The following is an 18700-nucleotide window of genomic DNA, read 5'->3' as shown; positions in this document are numbered from 1 at the left end:
ACGGTCGCCATGGGTGAGACCAAGCTAGGCAACATGCCGCACCTAGCTTCGTCGTCGTCGCAGATGCTCGTGCGGGACGCTACACGCCGCAGTCATCTTCCTCGTCTTTGGTGTTGTAACAATATCAACCAGCCTGACTTGTGCTATGTAGGTTAGTAGTCGGGTCATAATCATTGTGAGCATTCTTTATTGCTCTTTGGCGTTTGACTTAACGTAAACCACGAAAAACGACAAATGGGTTCATATTTTGGTAATTTTGCTTACTGACACCAATACAATTATCTCTTCTCCTAAGTTGGTTGCCCTCTCCTGCCATGGCTTTAGAATAATCACTCTAGATACAGCGCCCCGTCCATTTTGGCTTCCCTTGTTCAGCTATATCCGGATCGTATAGGAACAGCGTCATAATTTCCGGGACACGTTCACTCAACCTCATCAACGTGCGGACGTTGCCACCTCCCCCGGCCCGTACTCTCAGCCTCTTGTATGTTAGACCAATCTTGGCCGTGCAATACATTAATTGTTGCTTTCCAACTGCGGCATTTTAAACATCAATTTTACTAGTGTATAAATATAGGGATTGAGTAATGCTAAGGGGCCGCACTTTGTAAAAATGGCGAGTGCGAGAATTTTTCTTGCGTTTACCGCACTGATTTAAATATTTTAGAAAAATATAAAGACCCTCGGCTGATCCTGCCATCTACAGCCTAATTAGGTGTCGCGCCATGCCTTTTATGGTTATTTGAATAGGCTGAATGTATTTCTAGTAGTCATAGTAATCATATTTATAGTAGTCATATAAAGCAGCCATGAACAGAAAACACAAGTTTGGTTCATTCGAAAGATTGCCTCGTTAGGACCATAACGACACCACTTATAACGCAAACTTCACTCAAATAAGCTAGATAATTAGGAAAAAAGGACATGACCATGCGACCCACCAGCACATTTTCCGCTACAGAACCTGTGATGTCACTTGATAATGCTCTGCGATTGGCGGAGGCCGGCAAAAGCAAACGCATGTTAGGCAGGGCTTACAGTTTACATAGTTAGCTATATCTCCATGAAACATACTGCACATTCCTTTTATGATACTAAGAACGGTGAAGTAAATGGTTGAAGTTCCGAACAAACACGGAAACATGTACGCCAATGCGTACGAAACTAGCGCCGGCCGAGCTGGACATCTCGCCGTCGCGCAGACGAATTTTCGGGTTCGAGGCTCTTCGGGGCCAACGGACCGTTCTAGCACGCACAGCCGCGACCTTGCTTGGTATCTTGATTCCTTGACAGGAAGTTGGCATCATATTTGTCATATCGCCAACCAGCAAAGGTAAAAATAGAAATGAGGGGAGTAAGGAACGGCAAGCAGCGACGAGATTGTGCCACTTATCGCAGAAGTTTCGGAATGGTGGTCGTGTCGGCTTGCTTTCGTAACGTGCTCGTTTTCAGTTTAGAACCACTGAAAACTTCAGTTTGTTCGAGTACTCTAGAATGAAATTTCGTTGCTGCGTCCTGAAATGCCCCTGTAGTACGGGCAAACCGTCGAGGGAGTGCGGCATCTCCGCCGGTTAAGAGGTCTCCTTTCATGCGCTGCCCAATGACGAACCTCGGCGAAGCAAGTGGCTACGCTTTGTGAACTTTGCAAACGGAGGAGAAAGAGAGCTAAAGGAAGTACGAGTGTGCTCGCTTCATTTCCGACGAAGTGATTACCCCAGGGACCCTTATGTTAGCTCACTCCTGGTACATGCCGCCACTCCTCGCCGACTTATGCACACTGCCGTCCCATCTGTGGTGCTCCCTGGTCGACCCGAGTATTCGGAGCGAAGCAACAGTCACTTGGTAAGTACAACGAATACCAGTTTCGGTGTTTAAACCGATGTGATGGGGCAGATTATATCGTTCGTCCAGCCACTACCAATTATTGTTTTAATTTTCGAGATTTCGTGCATGCGTCATTTTTTGCTTAGTGCCTTTAGAACAGGTATTCGTTGATCGCGTACATTGTTCTGTTGCAGCTAAACCGCCAAAATCTGGGAACAACGTAGCGCATGCGCGCGCGCGTCGGCTGGTACCACCTCTAGTTTGCGGCGATGGACGAAAACATTTGTCACGTCTATTACGATCCCTTTGCAGTCCTCTGAGGCCCCGACTACTTTCTACGACCCAGAAAGCTCCGAGGATAAGTTACAATTGAGACCGCACATTTCCCTGTGGTACGCATGGGCGGCGCTTACCATTATTATTTTTTTTGCGAACCCCCTAAGATGCGGCTAAAGTATTGGTGCTCTTAACTTCAGTGCTAGTACAAAGTTATACAAAAATGTCTTTTAAATTCTAACGGGCGCGTTTAAAAAAAAACAAATATGACAAATTTATATTGCTGCAATTCTCAAAAATTTCAAACAGAATTTTACCTTGTACAAAATAAACCACGCATGACAAGTAATTTAATTCTCCTTTACACTTCCAGGTCACTTCTTCTGGTGTTCCAAGCCCAGACTTGCCGGAGAAAACTGACTGGCAAGGAAGCTTCTGTGTGGGTACCCAAACGAGCAAAGATGTGGGCCACGACAAAGCAGTGCAAGCTTTTATCCCTGGAAGAAACAAGAGTGAGTCCAAAAATCCGTGTACAGACTTGCATACACATTACGGTTTTCCATTTTGTTTTTACAATGTTTCTGTTAACCAGGCTGGCATGACATGTTTATGGAAATATTCACGAGATACCAGCATATCAATGTAGCCAACAATTTTCCAGCTTTTTTGTATATATAAAGTGTACTATTACCGAACGTTCAAAATTATGTGGGTGCACCAGTGCCCTTGATCAGTTTGTATCCGTCAGTTTGTATACGTGCTTCAGCATCAACTGAATATATTTGTTAATCTGCATCTCTAAGATGCACAACATACCACCAATTTTGCTACAAGCCAAGAAGTGGAACACTTGCTGATTGGTGAAGGCATTCTTGATCTAAAACAATTATTGGGCTCTCAAACTGGTCTTCCGTCTGGTTTATATGTTTCTTGCGACACCCACAGTTTAGCTGTTACGGGACATCTTTTTGAATTTTCAGATAAAGTCTTGGTGAATAGTTCCCCCTCATTTACACTTGGCGCAAAGTCATAACAATGCGCGACCATCTTTAATTTATTTTTCATAAAAGTACCAATCAAATGCTGTTGTTGGTTAGGTCAACCAGTTATGTGTGGAGGGTGAAGACCGAGGGATGCTGTGAGGCTGTTAGGGAAATGGATATGCATATGCATACCTTCTGCATTGATTCCATAAGTGAATCACTGTTCTTTCCTCTGAAACTTCACTCCTATAGACAGAAAACTTGTCTCACTCTTCGCTGGATCTCATGCATAAATATATTTGTTGTGGTTGGAAAATGCATGTTGGTGAGAATCATGCAGATAAATTGTGAAGATGTTTCAATAGGACATCTGGTACTAATGCATCTTTCCTTGTTTGATGGTTTTGTGGCAGGTGTTCAGGTTAACATCCTAGTGAAGGAAACCTGTGACAAAGCAACACCAGTTGAAAGCCGGGACGTTCGACCTACTACATCAACACCAGTCAAACGTCGACACCCTGAAACTCACCTACCTTCACCTGATGTCTCACCAGTACAGGGCAATCACAATGCCTCAGACACAGTGTATGAACCAGGCGACGCGACACTGGCCTCGGAAAGCACTCTTGGTGAACAGTACGTGGAAATGTTTTCTCCAAAACATTTTACTTATTTGGGTCTCATTAAGACGTTAGTTTTATGGTAAAGACCAAGCCTGTAGCATTGTTGTACCAAGGAGAACCCAAAAAGACAAAAAGTGAGGAAATGTTAGAGTGAAAAAGTCTTTGGCAATGGCTGAAGAAAAGGGGAAGAAAAATGTTTAAAGAGAGGAGGGAAAAATTTACTATAAAAAGTGTTTAGACAAGCATGCACACTCACTGATTTTAATTAAATATTGGGTGCATTCCAAGATAATTGCAGTCCGCAGGACTGTGACTCAAGCATGTTAAAAGCTATCGTTGCGTGTAATTTTGTTTTCTACATAGCTAACACGGTGCAGCAACTGTGGAAGGTGTTCTTGACCTTGTCTCAGAAAGCAGAAAAGTTAGTTTAATTTGCTTGCTCTTTCTTAAAAACAGTGCATTGCCCTGAAAGTTGAAAGGAGAAAACAAGTTGAAATTTAAAAAGGAAAATATCCCTCCTCGTGCTACTACCTGAATACGGATTTAATGGTGCAATCCAGTGAGACCCCATGTCATGCTGAGCCGCTATAGCTTCGAAGCTCCACATTTCAGTGAGTAGGCAGGCAGCTGGCCATGAAGGCAATGTACAAGTTTGTTGAGTTTGAAAGAACTAGTCTTTTGTAACCTTCTGAGCTCTGTTCGTGCTTTGAATGATGTTTTTCAATCAAAAAGCAGGCTGAAAATTGATAAACTTTATAATTTTGTACTACAGTGGTGCAATTTGAGCAGGAGTGACATAAGATGGGCCAGCACTGAAAAAATTGTCGTCAGGTGTTGACTGCACCTAAGTACACATTCAAGTGATACCATCAAGCAGAACTAGGACCCTCGCTAAAATTATCCTGTTATGTTTCTTGGTGGTGGCTTAGGTCACCGGTGGCTGCCAATTTTACAATGACGATTTTTCTGACATCATAGAGAAATCGCTGGAAAGTGGCTGGGGAGTTGCCGCTGGTAACTTCTGTATTCCTCAGTAACTCCGTTGTTTCGTTTAGGTTTGTCATACTTATAGGGCAGAGGCTTATTTGCCTATTCAGGTGCAGTTGACCGTGCAATATAACACAATATTTGCTCATTGAGGTGCAGCAAGAAAGAACATGCTAAACAACCATCATGCTGTAAATTTTAAAGTATGCATTTTTTATTTATGTTACAGAAGTGGCTTGGAAGAAGGACCAAGCAAGAACACGAGCTCAGGCTATTACCTTGTCTTCCCCACTTGCTTAATGGCACTTCTGAAAGTCTGCTTGACATGCCTTTTTCGCTCCTGTGAAGTGACCCTAAGTTTGAACGGCACCAGTGCTACGGCAACAACCACATGTCGGAACAATGCATGCTCCAAGCGGGAGCAGCAAATTTGGACAAGCCAGCTGACGATTGGCCGCAAACCAAAAGGCAATGTTGACTTGGCAGCTGCCATTCTTTTCATAGGTCCAAGTCCAACCGCAACACTGAGGCTGCTTGAAATAATGGAAGTGCACACATTTGTAGACCGTGCTTTTTATGAATATCAAGCAGCATACCTTCTTCCTGCTGTCACAATGGCTAGTAAACACTTGTCTTCTTTGCATGAAGCATAACTGCACGCTTAGCACTGATAAAATATGCTATTTGCCAATATTATGTGGAAAACAAACATCTGCAGACAACAGAAGAAGACTACAACAGCCCTAAAGAGAAAATTTGAAACAACTAAGATTCCGTATCTAACTCAGCTTCATTCCAGCCGCAAAGGATGTTTTTTAACGAAAAAAATGCAAGAAGTATTGAAAAACGTTCAAATTTCGCGCCACAGTGACGTCTTATGAGAAGAGTGACGTCTTATGAGCCAGCACTAAAAACAGAATTGTCAGCGCGTTAACGGCACGTTAGCATTAGCATTCATGTGATGAGGTCAAATGGAACTAGAGGCCCCATTACAGACGTCCAGTCATGTGTCGTGACAGTTCAGTTAGGTGGCTGCCAATCGCACAAACAAGGTTCCGTGACGTCATAGAGAAGTTGCGGGAAATTGGCTAGGGGGTCGCGACTGCTTCACACGTTTTCTTAAATTCCTCGGTTATTTGTTCGGAGATTGCGATGATATTGGTATCATTGTTATCGGGACTAAGCAGTCTTTCGAGATAAACCCAACTTGTATTTTGTCTTCATGGCTCCTTGTGCAGGGAACTCAATGAATGACATTTTTTGTGATTGCTATATGTACTGCATTAGAGCTAATTGGTATCTACTTTATGTGGCAGTCAAATGCCTGGTTTGTGACAAGAGACATAAACCATTTCCCAAAAACATTTTCTCTTACACAAGCTTTGTGTAACACAAAAGCTGTACCAGTAAAACTATTTCACTATGCTTGTTGTACGGAAAATGCTTGCCAAGATTACATGCCTATGTGTACTATTTTGCAATGGATGCTAAACCACCATGCAATGTAGTAGCCATTTGAGGAATAATAAAATCTAAAATGACAATAAATTGCTTATAAGTACTAACCGTGTTAACATGCGACTGCGTGGCTAAACGCGGCTTTATTTCTTCATTCCTGGCAGGTGTGGGATAAGCACCAGACAGAATTGCTGTCCCAGCTGAAGAGTGGCAGCGTGGATATCTGTGGTGATGGACGGTGCGACTCACCGGGGCACAGTGCCAAATACCTAACGTATTCGTTCCTCTGTGCAAGCCTGGGAAAAATTCTGCACTCGGAGCAAATCCAAGTGGGAGAGGTAATTTCAAGGAAGGCATTATGTTCGATCAGCAAAATAGTTATTCTTATTACCACTACTCTTGGGCTTATTTTTTTACATGATGTCAACCTATGACTTATGACAAAGTTCATCATTGCCATTTGATCTGCTGTATATGGCATTTATATTATGCAACTATCTATATTTTTTTTTTCAGAGTGAAGATGTAAAAGCCAGCTCAAACATTAAAAAAAGGCTTGATCAGAGGTCTTCAGTTTCTCCAGTCTTCAGGCATAGCGGTAAAATCTCTCACCACTGATAGGCGCTCGGGGATCAAAAAACACATCAGAGAAAAGGAACCTGAAATCCTGCACTACTTTGATGTCTGGCACGTATCAAAAGTTACTGTAATGTTCATAAAGTCCAACCTCATTATAACAAAGTAATATTGGGGCAGCAAATTAGTTTCTCATATGCAATATTCGTTGTAATAGTACAAGTAATAATCGGCTCTAACAAATCAGCAGCTTGCTCGTGCAAAAATCCTAGAACAAAAACGCATTATTCTAGGCTTCGAACCCACTTAAACAAGGTAATCCTTACCTGTCTCTTTGTGGCATTTCAAGGGACTAGACCGGAAACATAGAAACATAACATTACAACATAACAAAGTTCTGTTCTGTAGGCCTGTGTTCTTATTTCGGACCTGTGTTCTATATGGCCTGTGCTCTTATAAGGCCTGCGTTCCTATTTCGGAGCAGTAAAATGTGCTGTTGCGCCAATCGACCGAAATTTCGGCAACCGTTTCAAACGATTAATAATAATTATTGTTTTTCAACTTTTTATTTTGCTTTTTATGTTAGCTCTGCAGTTTTCAGCCTAATGCTGATCAAGTATTTCTTCATTACAGCCGATATCGCGTACCCTTTGAGGTTTTGGTTTCGTTATAAATAGAATAAGTGCCACAAATAAAGCCTAGCCAACCAAAGTTCGTATTTATTTCGCTATGGTAGATAATTCACGATATCAGTGTTCGTTGTTATATAACGATGTTCAACTGTACTAGTATACTATTTTAACCTGACCTTTGTTTATTTACTGTTTCACTGCTAAAAATTTGAGAAAACTTAGATATTGCTTCAAGAGGCTATAAAGACAAATTACAAGTTTGTTTCATTACAAAGTACTGCATTGTTCTGATAAAAATGACACTATTACTAATAGAGAGAGAGAGAGAGAGAGAGAGAGAAACTTGAACGAAATGTGAAAACGTTAGCCCCACTAACGGTGAGGCATGCTAGAGTGAAAACGGTGAAATTAACCCTTTAATGCCGGTTGTCGCGAATTCGCGACATACTGAATGAAGCTGGCCAACCAACTCGCGAAACCTTTGCTGGCTTCAGCGGCGGCTGTGATGTGTTTGCGGCAAAGAGGTGGTGGTTGCGCTCCAAACTTGTAGCGCCATCTCGTATGAGGTGTTGAAAATTAAACTCAGTATGTCCATCGGTTGGCGGACTGCGCGCGCCACGTGCGACAGCTCTCACTTCGTCGTCGTTTTATGTCTAACCATAAAGAGTACAAGGTCCCCCAATTTTTTTTCTAGTTACACGCATTCAGGAGACTGCCCAAGAGCTGTTACATTGTCGAAAAATACTTTTTTTGTTGCATGCTTCTTGCTTTCGTGGTATGTCGCGAATTCGCGACATTCGGCCATTTAGGCAGTTTGTGGTGACTGCAGGTATGCTGGTTTTTTTATTTTATGGCCGAGTATGGATGTCAGATCGCTGTATGGAAGAAAAGGACTTCGCACATGCCTGCCACCTGAGGATAACAGTGACGATAGCTGACTTAGTGACAGTGATTACGACGATGTTGACTACGGTTCTCAAGCACAAGCACGAGCTGCGCCCTTGGGAGAGCCTCCGTCAAAGCAGTGAAGATGAAAACGGTGACGTGGTGCCTCTGCCAACTGCCTCTGCCAAACAGACAGTGAAGTGAAAAAAAAAAAAAGACTGTCAAGAACAGCGGGAAATACCATCCTGGAATATCACTCTTCCTGAAAGAGACACTGTGCGAGCACCTACTGAATATTTCAAAGAGTTTTTTGATGACAGCTTACTGCATCACATCGTACAGCAGACCAATCTTTTTGCAACGCAAAAAAACCCAAACAAAGGGATGGCCCAAGTAGGTGATAAGGACCAAGTAGGTGATAAAGTTGCATTCCAGATATTGGCCTAAGTGCCTGTTGTCTTTAATTCGCGACAAACCTAAAAGTCGGCGATTAAGTTGCATTTCAGAAAATACAACTGTAGAATGCAATCACGGTGTCTGTCTAAAGCTTAAACACGAAAAAAGAAATTTTTTTGTGCCCTATTTTATAATTCCGGCATTAAAGGGTTAAAGGAATGAAATAAAAAAGGGGGAGCGAAAGTAAAGCATTGTGATATATATATGGGAATATATATGATATGTCAATTTTCAAATCGCTACACAAAACTGAGAAGAAATGAAGCAGTGGCGACTTCCCAGCCACTTTCTGATAATTTCTTTACGCCACAGATTCTTGGTTGTCAAGAAGCATGACTCAGCTGTTCTAGTGGGGCCCACAGTTCTAGTTTACAGTATCACTTGAATGCTTATGTACAGTTACAACTATAATAAGTGTCATTAGTACTGGCCCATAATATGTCGCTCATGGCCACATTGTGTTACTTTAGCATGAAATGTGAAAGTTTACCTTTTTTCGTTCTCAAGTTGGAAAAACATTCCTAGTCGTAGTAATATAGCTGAGTGGGTTACTAGTGGTAAGCTCTTTGTAAAGTTGTATTTTGTCCTCATGGTCCCTTTCAGAATACAGAGTGGAAACCAACGGGGTAATTGACAGCAGAGAGCAAGAATCGGGGGACTGCCAAAAAACGAATTTGTTGTTAGTCACTACGTCCTCTGTCGTTCTTGCTTATTCCGTTGTTTTGCTCAGGCTGTTCTTAGGGAGGAAAATTCGACAACTGAGCTACATTTGCTTCCTGTTCGAAGAGATAACCAGGTGTAAACTCATGGTGAAAGAAATTTGCTCATGATCAATTGATGTTGCTTGTGGGGCAACAATCTTGCAAATCCCGCCTTTACAGTGCCTGGTGTCCCACCTTTTTGGAAGCCAATAGGTTTTTACTGCTGTTAATTTGTAGGACTGCGAAAGAAACTCAATGCGGCCTCAAAAAGAGCTGGCTGCATGATGATCAGCAAATGGACGCCAGCCATTGTCAATCACCTACACTGGTGCGCATCTGCTACTAAAGGAAATGGCGCCGTGGTTGCTGCAGCGTGGCAGAGCATGCTGAATAACCTACTAGGGATACATGAGGGGCACAGTGACCTCTACCAAAGGTGCCTTCACAGGCCTTTGCACCTGGAGTGGCTCACTGCTGGTGAGTAGAATTCATTTCAACTGCTTTAAGCTATGGAGTTTTTTACAGTGAAGTACGAGAAAGAAAACCGACACTGGATTGCATTAGGTTTGTGACAGGATCAGCGTGTAATACTTGTGAAAACATGAAAAGTGTTGTGGAAACGATGATAAAACCGTCTATAATTGCAGGGTAGGTAACAACACATGCACAGCAGTGGAAAAGCTAAATGAAGCTTATTTTCTTTAGCTATTTTTTGCAGAATTTTCACATCAACATTTTACATCTCATAATCATCTGCGATAATAGCAGGCCAAGCCACCCATTAAGAGAAAGCTTTAAACTTCTGCAACGTCCGAAAAAGACAATTTAATAACTTGAATCTTATACTAAAAAAATTATTTATTGGCAGCAATTCATGAAAGGTCTATACATGCACTGAAAGAAATATTTGCACTGCAGTGAAGCTATTTAATTGACGTGCAAATAATACTAGTAGACGACCTGCGTCAATATGCTCATTAAATGTAATCTCCCTCTCCTTCCTCACCCAACTGAAAGTTCTTCACTAATGGCCTTCTTGTTGGGATTTTTCTTCATACTCTTTTCTTTTTCTTTGTGGTGTATTAGGATGCACATCGAAAACTTCAAGTTTATTCATAAGGGGATGCATTATCACAAAACTAGCAATTCTCCTCATTTGCAGACTAGAAAGGTGGGATAGGAATTGTCTCACAGTGGCCATCTTGGGGCAAAATATTAATTGTGAAGAGCAAGCAACGTGGTGCAGGTCACATGCCAGTAATATTTTTAGCAATGGTATAATCCAAGTTATGAATTGCAAACCAACAATCGGTGTCCAACTCTCAAGTATTCATGCTCGCTCCATTTGCTGACATCAGCAATTACAGTATCTACAAATAAATATGAAGTTGAAACCATTTACACATTTGGAGCAGCATATTTTGACCCCGTATGTGAAACCCAAGTGTGTTCGTTTTATTCAAGCTGATTCCCATCGAAGATGTACCAACTAGCACAGACCAGAGCCACTCTCTAGTAAGTAGTCCTGCTGTAAAGAGTGTTTTCAAGAAGTGTACTGAGATGGAGTAATGCAGGACTTTTGCAGCCCAGTGTGTTGTGAGAACGGTTTCTTTTTGGGACTAGGGAAGGGTCAAATATTTTTTAGGAACCAAAATGTGAGGTTTTATGGGAAAGTCATGTGGGCATGTGAGAAGACATACGCGAGGTGTTGTACGTGCGTTTTCCTTGCAGGCGTGATGTAAGGTTGAATTGAGCTGCCTTCCCTAAAGCGAAGATGAGTAAATCTGCCTTTGTTCACCAGCTTGGTTTGGCAGTATTACTGAGCATGTTATACTTATACCTAAAAATACCTAAATGTTATACCTCATTTTATACCTAAAAATAAACTACTCGTACATCTCACCCTGCGCTATGAGAGAGGAGCGCAAGTTGAGACCAGAATGCCGTGGCATGCGGCAGCCGTCTCAATGTTTTTCATATCTGCAAAAGATGGTGCTGGGTGTCGTAGCTCTAGGTCACCCTGTTTACTGGAAGGTGGCTGTGGTGCCTCCATCTCCTCTCCCTTGCATAAGGTGCAGCAATGTAAAAAAAAAATGTTATAGCAGAATATCAAATGTCCAAGCTTTAATCTTTTAGATATCCAATACCTGTAAAGAATCCTGCAATGTGCATATGCTGTAGGGTTTTACCTTGGAAGCAAATGACAAATGCAAATTGTCTTACGTTGTAAATTATAAGTTAAAAATATCAAACTTCGCTTCGATCCACCACCATTTCTTCCCTTCCATAAGCTGAACAGGCAGCTTTGCCAGAGTGTATGACTGCACACTCCCATGTGATGGCATGCGCGTACACATAATTTGCATCGCTTTTTCTCCCTCAGACTCTGCTGCTTAGAAGCAAATTAAGAGCATTGTTACGGCACCACTCCTCGTGACAGACATACGTCAACTCTCACCGGATGCTCAAACCTACGCACTGAAATCTTTCCATAGTGTGCTAAATAATTTTGCACCAAAGTCAACCGCTTTCACATACGGGGGAATGAAGGCTCAGTGAGTTGACATCATGGAGCTTGAGCCCCCCCCCCCAAAATTTTACCAACAGCTGGCTAGATGTTCATTGTGGGTAGAGATAAACAAGGTAGCACATTTTTTCATGCTCCAAAGTGGCACACTGCACATTTCTCTACAAACATGAAATGTGACAGAAATCCGCGACATCTTCACTTGAAAAACTATCCACAGAAAATGGAGTTTGTGATACTACTTGATAAAAGTAACACTGGTTCTAATTTAATTTAAAGAGAACATGAAGACAACACACAACGTTGCTCTATTCAAAAGAGTGCTTCATAGAAGTACCACAAACTTGTCAAACACTGAAGAAATCATAAGCAAGGGTAAGGACTCACCAGCTACTTTCCCACACTTTGGCTTAAGACATGTAACGTCTAACTAGTGTGACTGGCTGATATCGACTAATCTAAATGCCCATTCAAATAGTTATGCGGAATTTCAGCTGGAACTTATACTATCTCGAAGTCTTGATTAAAAAAAAATTGGCTCCAATCTACGCTGTGAAGGTGGTCAGAAAGCAAAGCTTTAAACGATAGCTACAACAATTCTCCATGCGACGTCACTCAAATTCACACACGTGGTTCTAGAAAGAGTGAAACCAGATATTCCTCCAGCCTTTAACTGGAATTCGCGGATATGCCGTGCCGAACGCAGCAGCGTCAGCCACGGCTGGACTAGAGGGGCGGACGCCGCTGCTATAACCCGGCCGTGAGTCGGGAGAAAGCAAACGGAGAGGAGCGTCTTTCGAAGGTGAGACAGCGGAACCTAGCCATCCCGATATGCTAGCCCGGGGCTACACCACCACGCGACACAGGCGCAGACACCGAAACAATCTGGCATGTGAGCCTAGCGATTCCCATTTATACCATTAAACTAAGTATAGTTCAGTAAGTTTGAGAATTGCGAGAAAGCTGAGGGAACTTTCACATTCGCTATTTATCAGAACCAGTTGATCCATTAGTCTTTTGTAATACCTGTTAAAACACAACCGAATTTGCATTCAGCAATTTAGAAAATGCAGTCCCATGCGTGGCAAGCTGTGTGCAAAAGGTTTTTGTTTCTCTACCGGCCAGATGTGTGTATGTGGTCTGCACATTTTGTTTTCCCGCCCTTCAAACCAATCCTTAACGTTCTTTGCCGTACGATCAATTTATTCTGTTGGGTCCGGGTTATCTAGGAGGTGATGTCGAACAAGTTAAACAAGCAGTGCGAAGTAAGCGCGCAATGAACGCAAAGCTGCGCCAAAACAGGTCTAAAGCAACCGTCGCTAAAGCAGACGACAAAGCCGATATAAGGGTCCCGCTGACGTTCCCCCCGGGGTGAGCACGGGGAACGATGGTCAATAGCGCCCTTCCGCCACACCATCTACACTGTGATCCGTGAGTGAAAAGCGCTCTCCGCCTCCCCAGCCACGTTGGAATTTTCTTGTCCTGCTTACCACGAAAGAACCGTTCTCTGGTAGAGGTAGAAAGCTTTGCTTTAAAAACGTATCTCGTACCAATACCTAAAAAAAAAAGTGGCCCCAGTGAAAGAATGCAGAAGAAATCAGTACGAACGTTGAAGCAGAGTCCGTCAATGCTTTTCTGGTCGTGAAACTTCGCCGTCACGCTATGGGAGAACTTCGTACGCTGCTCAGGGAGGCCGCGTCGCGGCGCTGGCGTTGATCGGAGGGCAGCCGGCGAAGCGGTCGGAGGGGAGTGCGGCGTGTAGCAGACGCTCCTTGCGGTGCTAGCAGGGCTCGTGGGGACTTCTAAAAAATCAAGCACAGATAGCAGTCGGCAGTTTTGAGCATGCGTTCTGCCGCATACGGCTTCCCTGCAAGGGCTGCAATTCTGACGGCTTCGTTTTGTATTCACAATTGAAGGCAGAATTACCAACATTTCGTTTGTATCCAGAAAAATGCCGCCAAACACGAACGCAAGTTCTGCCGCGCACGGCTGAACGCGCGCTGCAGCGGCGGTGGCCCGATGCCCTCCGTAGGATACCTCGAGAACAGACCGCTGTACAGGGTGGAGACATCCTTTGAATGATCCCGTGCCGCCCCTATTGAGTCGAAGGGCTCAACGCGCTGTTCTTTTTGTTTCCCACAAGACGCAGCAACGCGATACAGATACGATGGTTCAAACTTCGCCTGTAAACCGCGTTGTGGAGATAATTACGGTGCAGTTTTGTTACAATGACTTGCTGCGGCGGCGAGCGAGCGAACCAAAATGGTGGCGCAACGCATACGTGTCTCCACTCTGTACGGCGGACGCGTGTCAATGTAGGTATTCTAGCCCTCCGATCTGCGGCGGCACCTCTCGCGGGAGCCTTTCTCCTCAAACAAAACTCGGCCATGAGTCTCATGACCAGAAAAGCATTGACGGACTCTGGTTGAAGTCTCAAGAATTACTAATACCTCACCTCCATTTCTTGCTTACCTGGCGTGAAGGTTCAAATGAGCTCAAGTACAATTCCAGGGGCTTTCATTGCCTCAAGCAAGAACTATTTTTAAGGCTACATTGTTAGAAAACGTGGGGTTATTGTACTGTGGAACGTCCTGCTACATCTTACTATGCTAGGTCAAGTACTACGGAATCCTTGCATCATCACAATGCACTGAGTCAGTATACAAACTGCCTGTTTTTGGCTGCCTCAAGTACGTGGCTGTTTTTTTTTGTCACAACTAGCTTCCCCTGTCAGGTTGAAATCAACAGGAGTCAGTCTGCAGATAAAACGCGGTACAAGCAGCTTTGAGGGGCCAAGCCTTTTTGTGAGAAAGATTTTATACCTCCTGCTCGGAGCACAGTGTCGGCAGCAGTGGCTTTTGTATCCATCCTCAATTAACACTTTGCTTTTGCAACTGCAAACTTTCTATATAAGAAAGCAGTCGAAAACACCTTCCAATGTGGTGCACCATTTTGGGTTCACATTATAGTCAAAGTAAGTAGTCAAAGTTATAGTCAAAGTAGTTAAAGTTATAGTCAAAGTAAGTAAAGAGCAACATAATCAAACATCTACACCTCTAAAATACGTGTAGACCAAATAAAAGCATCCTTTTGGACAAACCAAAAACAGAAACAAACCTAAGTGGTGGACGTTTGCCAATTTCCAAAGTGGCTTGATTAGGTTCCTAGCTTGCCACTACAAACTTCCTCGTAACCAAGGTTTGGGTTTTCAGTGTAATTCTGCAAGTTTAAAGAATTAATCAGCGGTGAAATGCTTCAAACTAGAGAGAATTTGGCTAGATTTTGTGGCCTTAAATATCTCTCGCTTTTGCTATTCCCAGTGTTCAAATCCAATCTTGGCTAGAGCAGAGCCATATCTCAACCGTCAGTTTTACGTCAAAAGTCCTCCATTCCCAGCCTTCCCTGCAAAAAAAAAGAAAAAAAAGAAAGTGGGAAAATTATTTTTTTTAAAACTCCAGGGGGGATGGAGAACCATACCCGTTGAAGAAGTTTCTGTTGTAGCCTTGGTGCCTCACCAGCCACTTCCTGCATTGGACATCAGTGAACGCTAAGAAAAAGAGAGACTGTTCCGAGATTAAAGTTACAGATATTGCAAACTTGTGAAAAAGTTACCTAAGCACTGCCTGTATGCCATGAATATATATATATACATCAAATTGGTTATTTTTCTAGGACCCTCATAGCAGCTCTTCACTTCAACGAGAACACCAGCCGAAAGCAAGCTGAGACAACCAGTGGTGACCCGATGTGGCGTGTGAGACCATCAAGGGCCGCACCTGGGACAGTGACTGCCAGTGAACGCAAAACGCCTGCAACCTTTGGTAAATTCATTTGATTTGGCACAGGTGATATCTCAGTATTGTGGCAAATTTTTCTATTTGTTTACTATAGCTGTTAATCATGCAGCAGCAATCTTAAGGAAGCACACTGGTCTTAGAAACGTTTTTTTGTTTTCCAACCAATTCTGATGAAACTTTATAGGCTTGGTCAGTTTTTTAGCTGATTTCAAATATGTCATTAGTTTTGATGTGAGGTAACTAGTCTCTGTGTTAATTAAAAAAATTCCTTTACTTTTTTTTAGAGTAGGAAAAAAACTATTCAACAAAAGATTGCCGACAAGACATGAATAGATAGCAGAAGTTGTGGGAAATGAAACATGGGAAGCAGTTTTTTTGCGTTGCAATCACATCGAAGTTTACATCAATTCTAACTTCTGGATTTTAACTACTCCTGCTAACCAATTAAAAATAATGGTAATTAAACAGCTACTGAAACACAAAATGAAAAATCTGCTTCCCATATCGCATGGTTTAGACATTCAGCTTCACAGTGCAAAAGAAATGATGTTCCTAGCGTCACAACATGCTGGGATGGGCCTCTCGAGAATTTTGTGTCACTGCGATACCACTCAAGGCGAAAAAGTGGACAATTATAGGAAAATAGTTATTTCTTTGGTGAAATCGGGCCTACGTGACTTTTATAAGTATGTGACACTGTTCCACATAGGAAATTTTTGGAGGAAAAACTGTGCAAATCTAAAGAAAAGTTATTCCTAAGAAAGTGCTTTTTTTGGGCAATTTTTTGGTCCCAAAGACCCATGCGCCCCCTTAATTAAAAGGGCCATGAGGACGAAATGCAAGTTTGGTTTCTTCAAAAGATTGCCTCGTGAAAATAACACAGACATGACTTTTAACTGTTAACTTAACTCAAGTAAGCTGTATGATTAGGAAAACAGAGAATGCCCATGTGACACCCTAGCTCATTTCCCCTCAAGAACCTAAGACTTGTTTGCACAGCTGTGCGATTGACTGAGGCTATCAAATGCAAATGTAAGTTAGGCACTAACGAGCTGTTTGAGCTTAAATTTAAATCATGTTCTTTTTAATTGAAGCTATGCAAGTACACAAAAACATACAAGCAACCAGTGCACTATGCTTGTTATAGCTGCACAGCTGTCCGGCACTTTGAGGTTGTCTGACACGACACTGGCCACGTGGCGCAAGCAACATGGTTTTATGTGACCCTGTTTGTCGAGCATACGCAATGGTTTATGAAACGATTAATATCAACCGCAACAAAAATAAGCCAGTTGTAATACGGGCAAAAACAAAGTAAGTGCGACAGTGGTCCTGAGCACCATGTAGGCATACTGATGGTAACAAGGCGTTTTCCCATACGCTGCAGCCCTAGTCAGCCTACTAGGGTTCACATAAGTACCTGCCCCGGATAAGCCATTGTTGAGGTCATGAATCACATGATTCAATGGGAAAACCAACATTTTATTTTGAATTTTTAAAGTCTTAGTGAATAGAGCATCGTTTGCGGCAAGACAAGTTCCGGGGGCACTATAAGACACCAAATCTTTTGATTTAAGCAAACTTGTATTGTCTTCGTGGCCCCTTTATTAAAACCTTTAAATATTATAGGCTGGGAAAAGTTTACTCGTCACCTCTCCCGATATCATACCCATGGCCTGAAATACAAGAAAAGGGCCGGATAGCATGCGATAGGAAGTACCTGTTTCTAGTTCGCTGACACAAGGGAGAGATTGGAGAATTTGCAGCCTGTCAATCCAATTCCAATTATATGTACTCCAGCCTCCTCTGCTCTACTGGCGAATGCACTGGCTCAATCAATCACTTTAGGTATTTGCAACGAAGCTGTGTTACCAAAGACACCACCACTACCATCATCACCATTTCAGATGGTGCCGGAAGCCCGAGAATGGACGTGCCGATGATTTGATTCCACACAAACAGGCTACTCATGTAGAGATGTTACAGATAGATATTAGGGGTGACTGTGAAATTTCGGGGGCAAAGAATGGGATCGCAGGGCTTGTGATAGAAGTTGCTGGAAATCTGTCGAAAGATGCCTTTACCTTGCAAAGGACACAATTAGGCTAATGGTGATGGTAGTAACATATTAGCTATGTGTAAAAATCCACTGGCCCAGCACACCCTTACCAATTCATCTAAATTGCTAGTTTTTCAAGCATTCGCTTGAGTGGAGACCCAAAAGTTTTATTCAACTCTTTGCTCGGTATGTGCGATATGCAGTAGGATTTGTCAGGACTTTCATCATGCAGCAGCAGGATGGCAGTTAACAATTCTTGTCACGCAGAACACGTACCTGACGTCCTGCCACGCACACGCACTTGAGGTGGGCAAAACTGAAGGTCTTCCTGAAGCTAGTGATGCTGTATAGAGGGCGAGGATACAGCAGGGGTAATTCTAAGGCGAGGGCTGCTGGGAGCGATGCTTTCGGCGATCCTGGGGAAGCAAGGTGAAAAGCAGTTAAAACGACAGCCTACCCTTGTGCTAGGTGCACCTGTTTGTCGCACACTAAATCCTTGTGCAGCACGAGAAAACCTAACTAAAACACCTAGCTATTTTCACTGCTAGTATATGTACTGCTGCCAGGAACAAAAGAACATGAAAATAAACAATTTCAAGAAGAAGAAAACGTGCATTTTAAGGCTTCATTTCCCTCGCACTACACTTTCTGCTGATTTGGTGGAGGCTGTGACGGCACACTCACAAATATGTAGGGCACGAGCACGTTAAGCATGTGCAGCTTGTGCGTAAACAAACCAAAAGAAAATATTGTTATGAAACTCAAATGGACAACCATAGAGTGAGTGAAGATCAACATTTTTAAAACTGCCATTTCATGAAGACGGATAACAGTTTGACATAAAAAAAAAAACATCATTATGATAGTTGCCACGGTGGCTGCAAATTGCAGAGGCTTCGTTCGGTCTTCTGCCGCC

At 42.8% G+C, this 18700-nt stretch overlaps 1 protein-coding gene across 1 annotated transcript; it reads left to right on the top strand.

The window, feature by feature from the left end:
* Positions 1–1747: 1747 nt before the first annotated feature.
* Positions 1748–18135, top strand: LOC144139893 (uncharacterized). Its single transcript, XM_077672126.1, has 10 exons — positions 1748–1842; positions 2474–2612; positions 6316–6489; positions 6684–6892; positions 9304–9326; positions 9639–9878; positions 11025–11056; positions 11799–11956; positions 15601–15682; positions 18052–18135. Exons 1-10 carry the CDS (start codon positions 1748–1750, stop codon positions 18133–18135), a joined length of 1236 nt encoding a protein of 411 aa, XP_077528252.1.
* Positions 18136–18700: the final 565 nt, after the last annotated feature.

Source organism: Haemaphysalis longicornis, unplaced genomic scaffold (genome assembly GCF_048455015.1).
Source record: "Haemaphysalis longicornis isolate Haplotype H1 unplaced genomic scaffold, Haemaphysalis longicornis Haplotype H1 scaffold_5, whole genome shotgun sequence".
Taxonomy (NCBI): Eukaryota; Metazoa; Arthropoda; class Arachnida; order Ixodida; family Ixodidae; genus Haemaphysalis; species Haemaphysalis longicornis.
This window is presented reverse-complemented; position numbering and strand designations above follow the sequence as displayed.

Bases quoted from the DNA above. Each gene is read 5' to 3' on its own strand.
- LOC144139893 (XM_077672126.1), top strand. From the start codon at position 1,748: ATGCCGCCACTCCTCGCCGACTTATGCACACTGCCGTCCCATCTGTGG. The intron at 6,490-6,683 runs GTAATTTCAAGG...AAGATGTAAAAG, and splicing joins AGCAAATCCAAGTGGGAGAG to CCAGCTCAAACATTAAAAAA. The intron at 9,327-9,638 runs GTAATTGACAGC...GTTAATTTGTAG, and splicing joins ACAGAGTGGAAACCAACGGG to GACTGCGAAAGAAACTCAAT.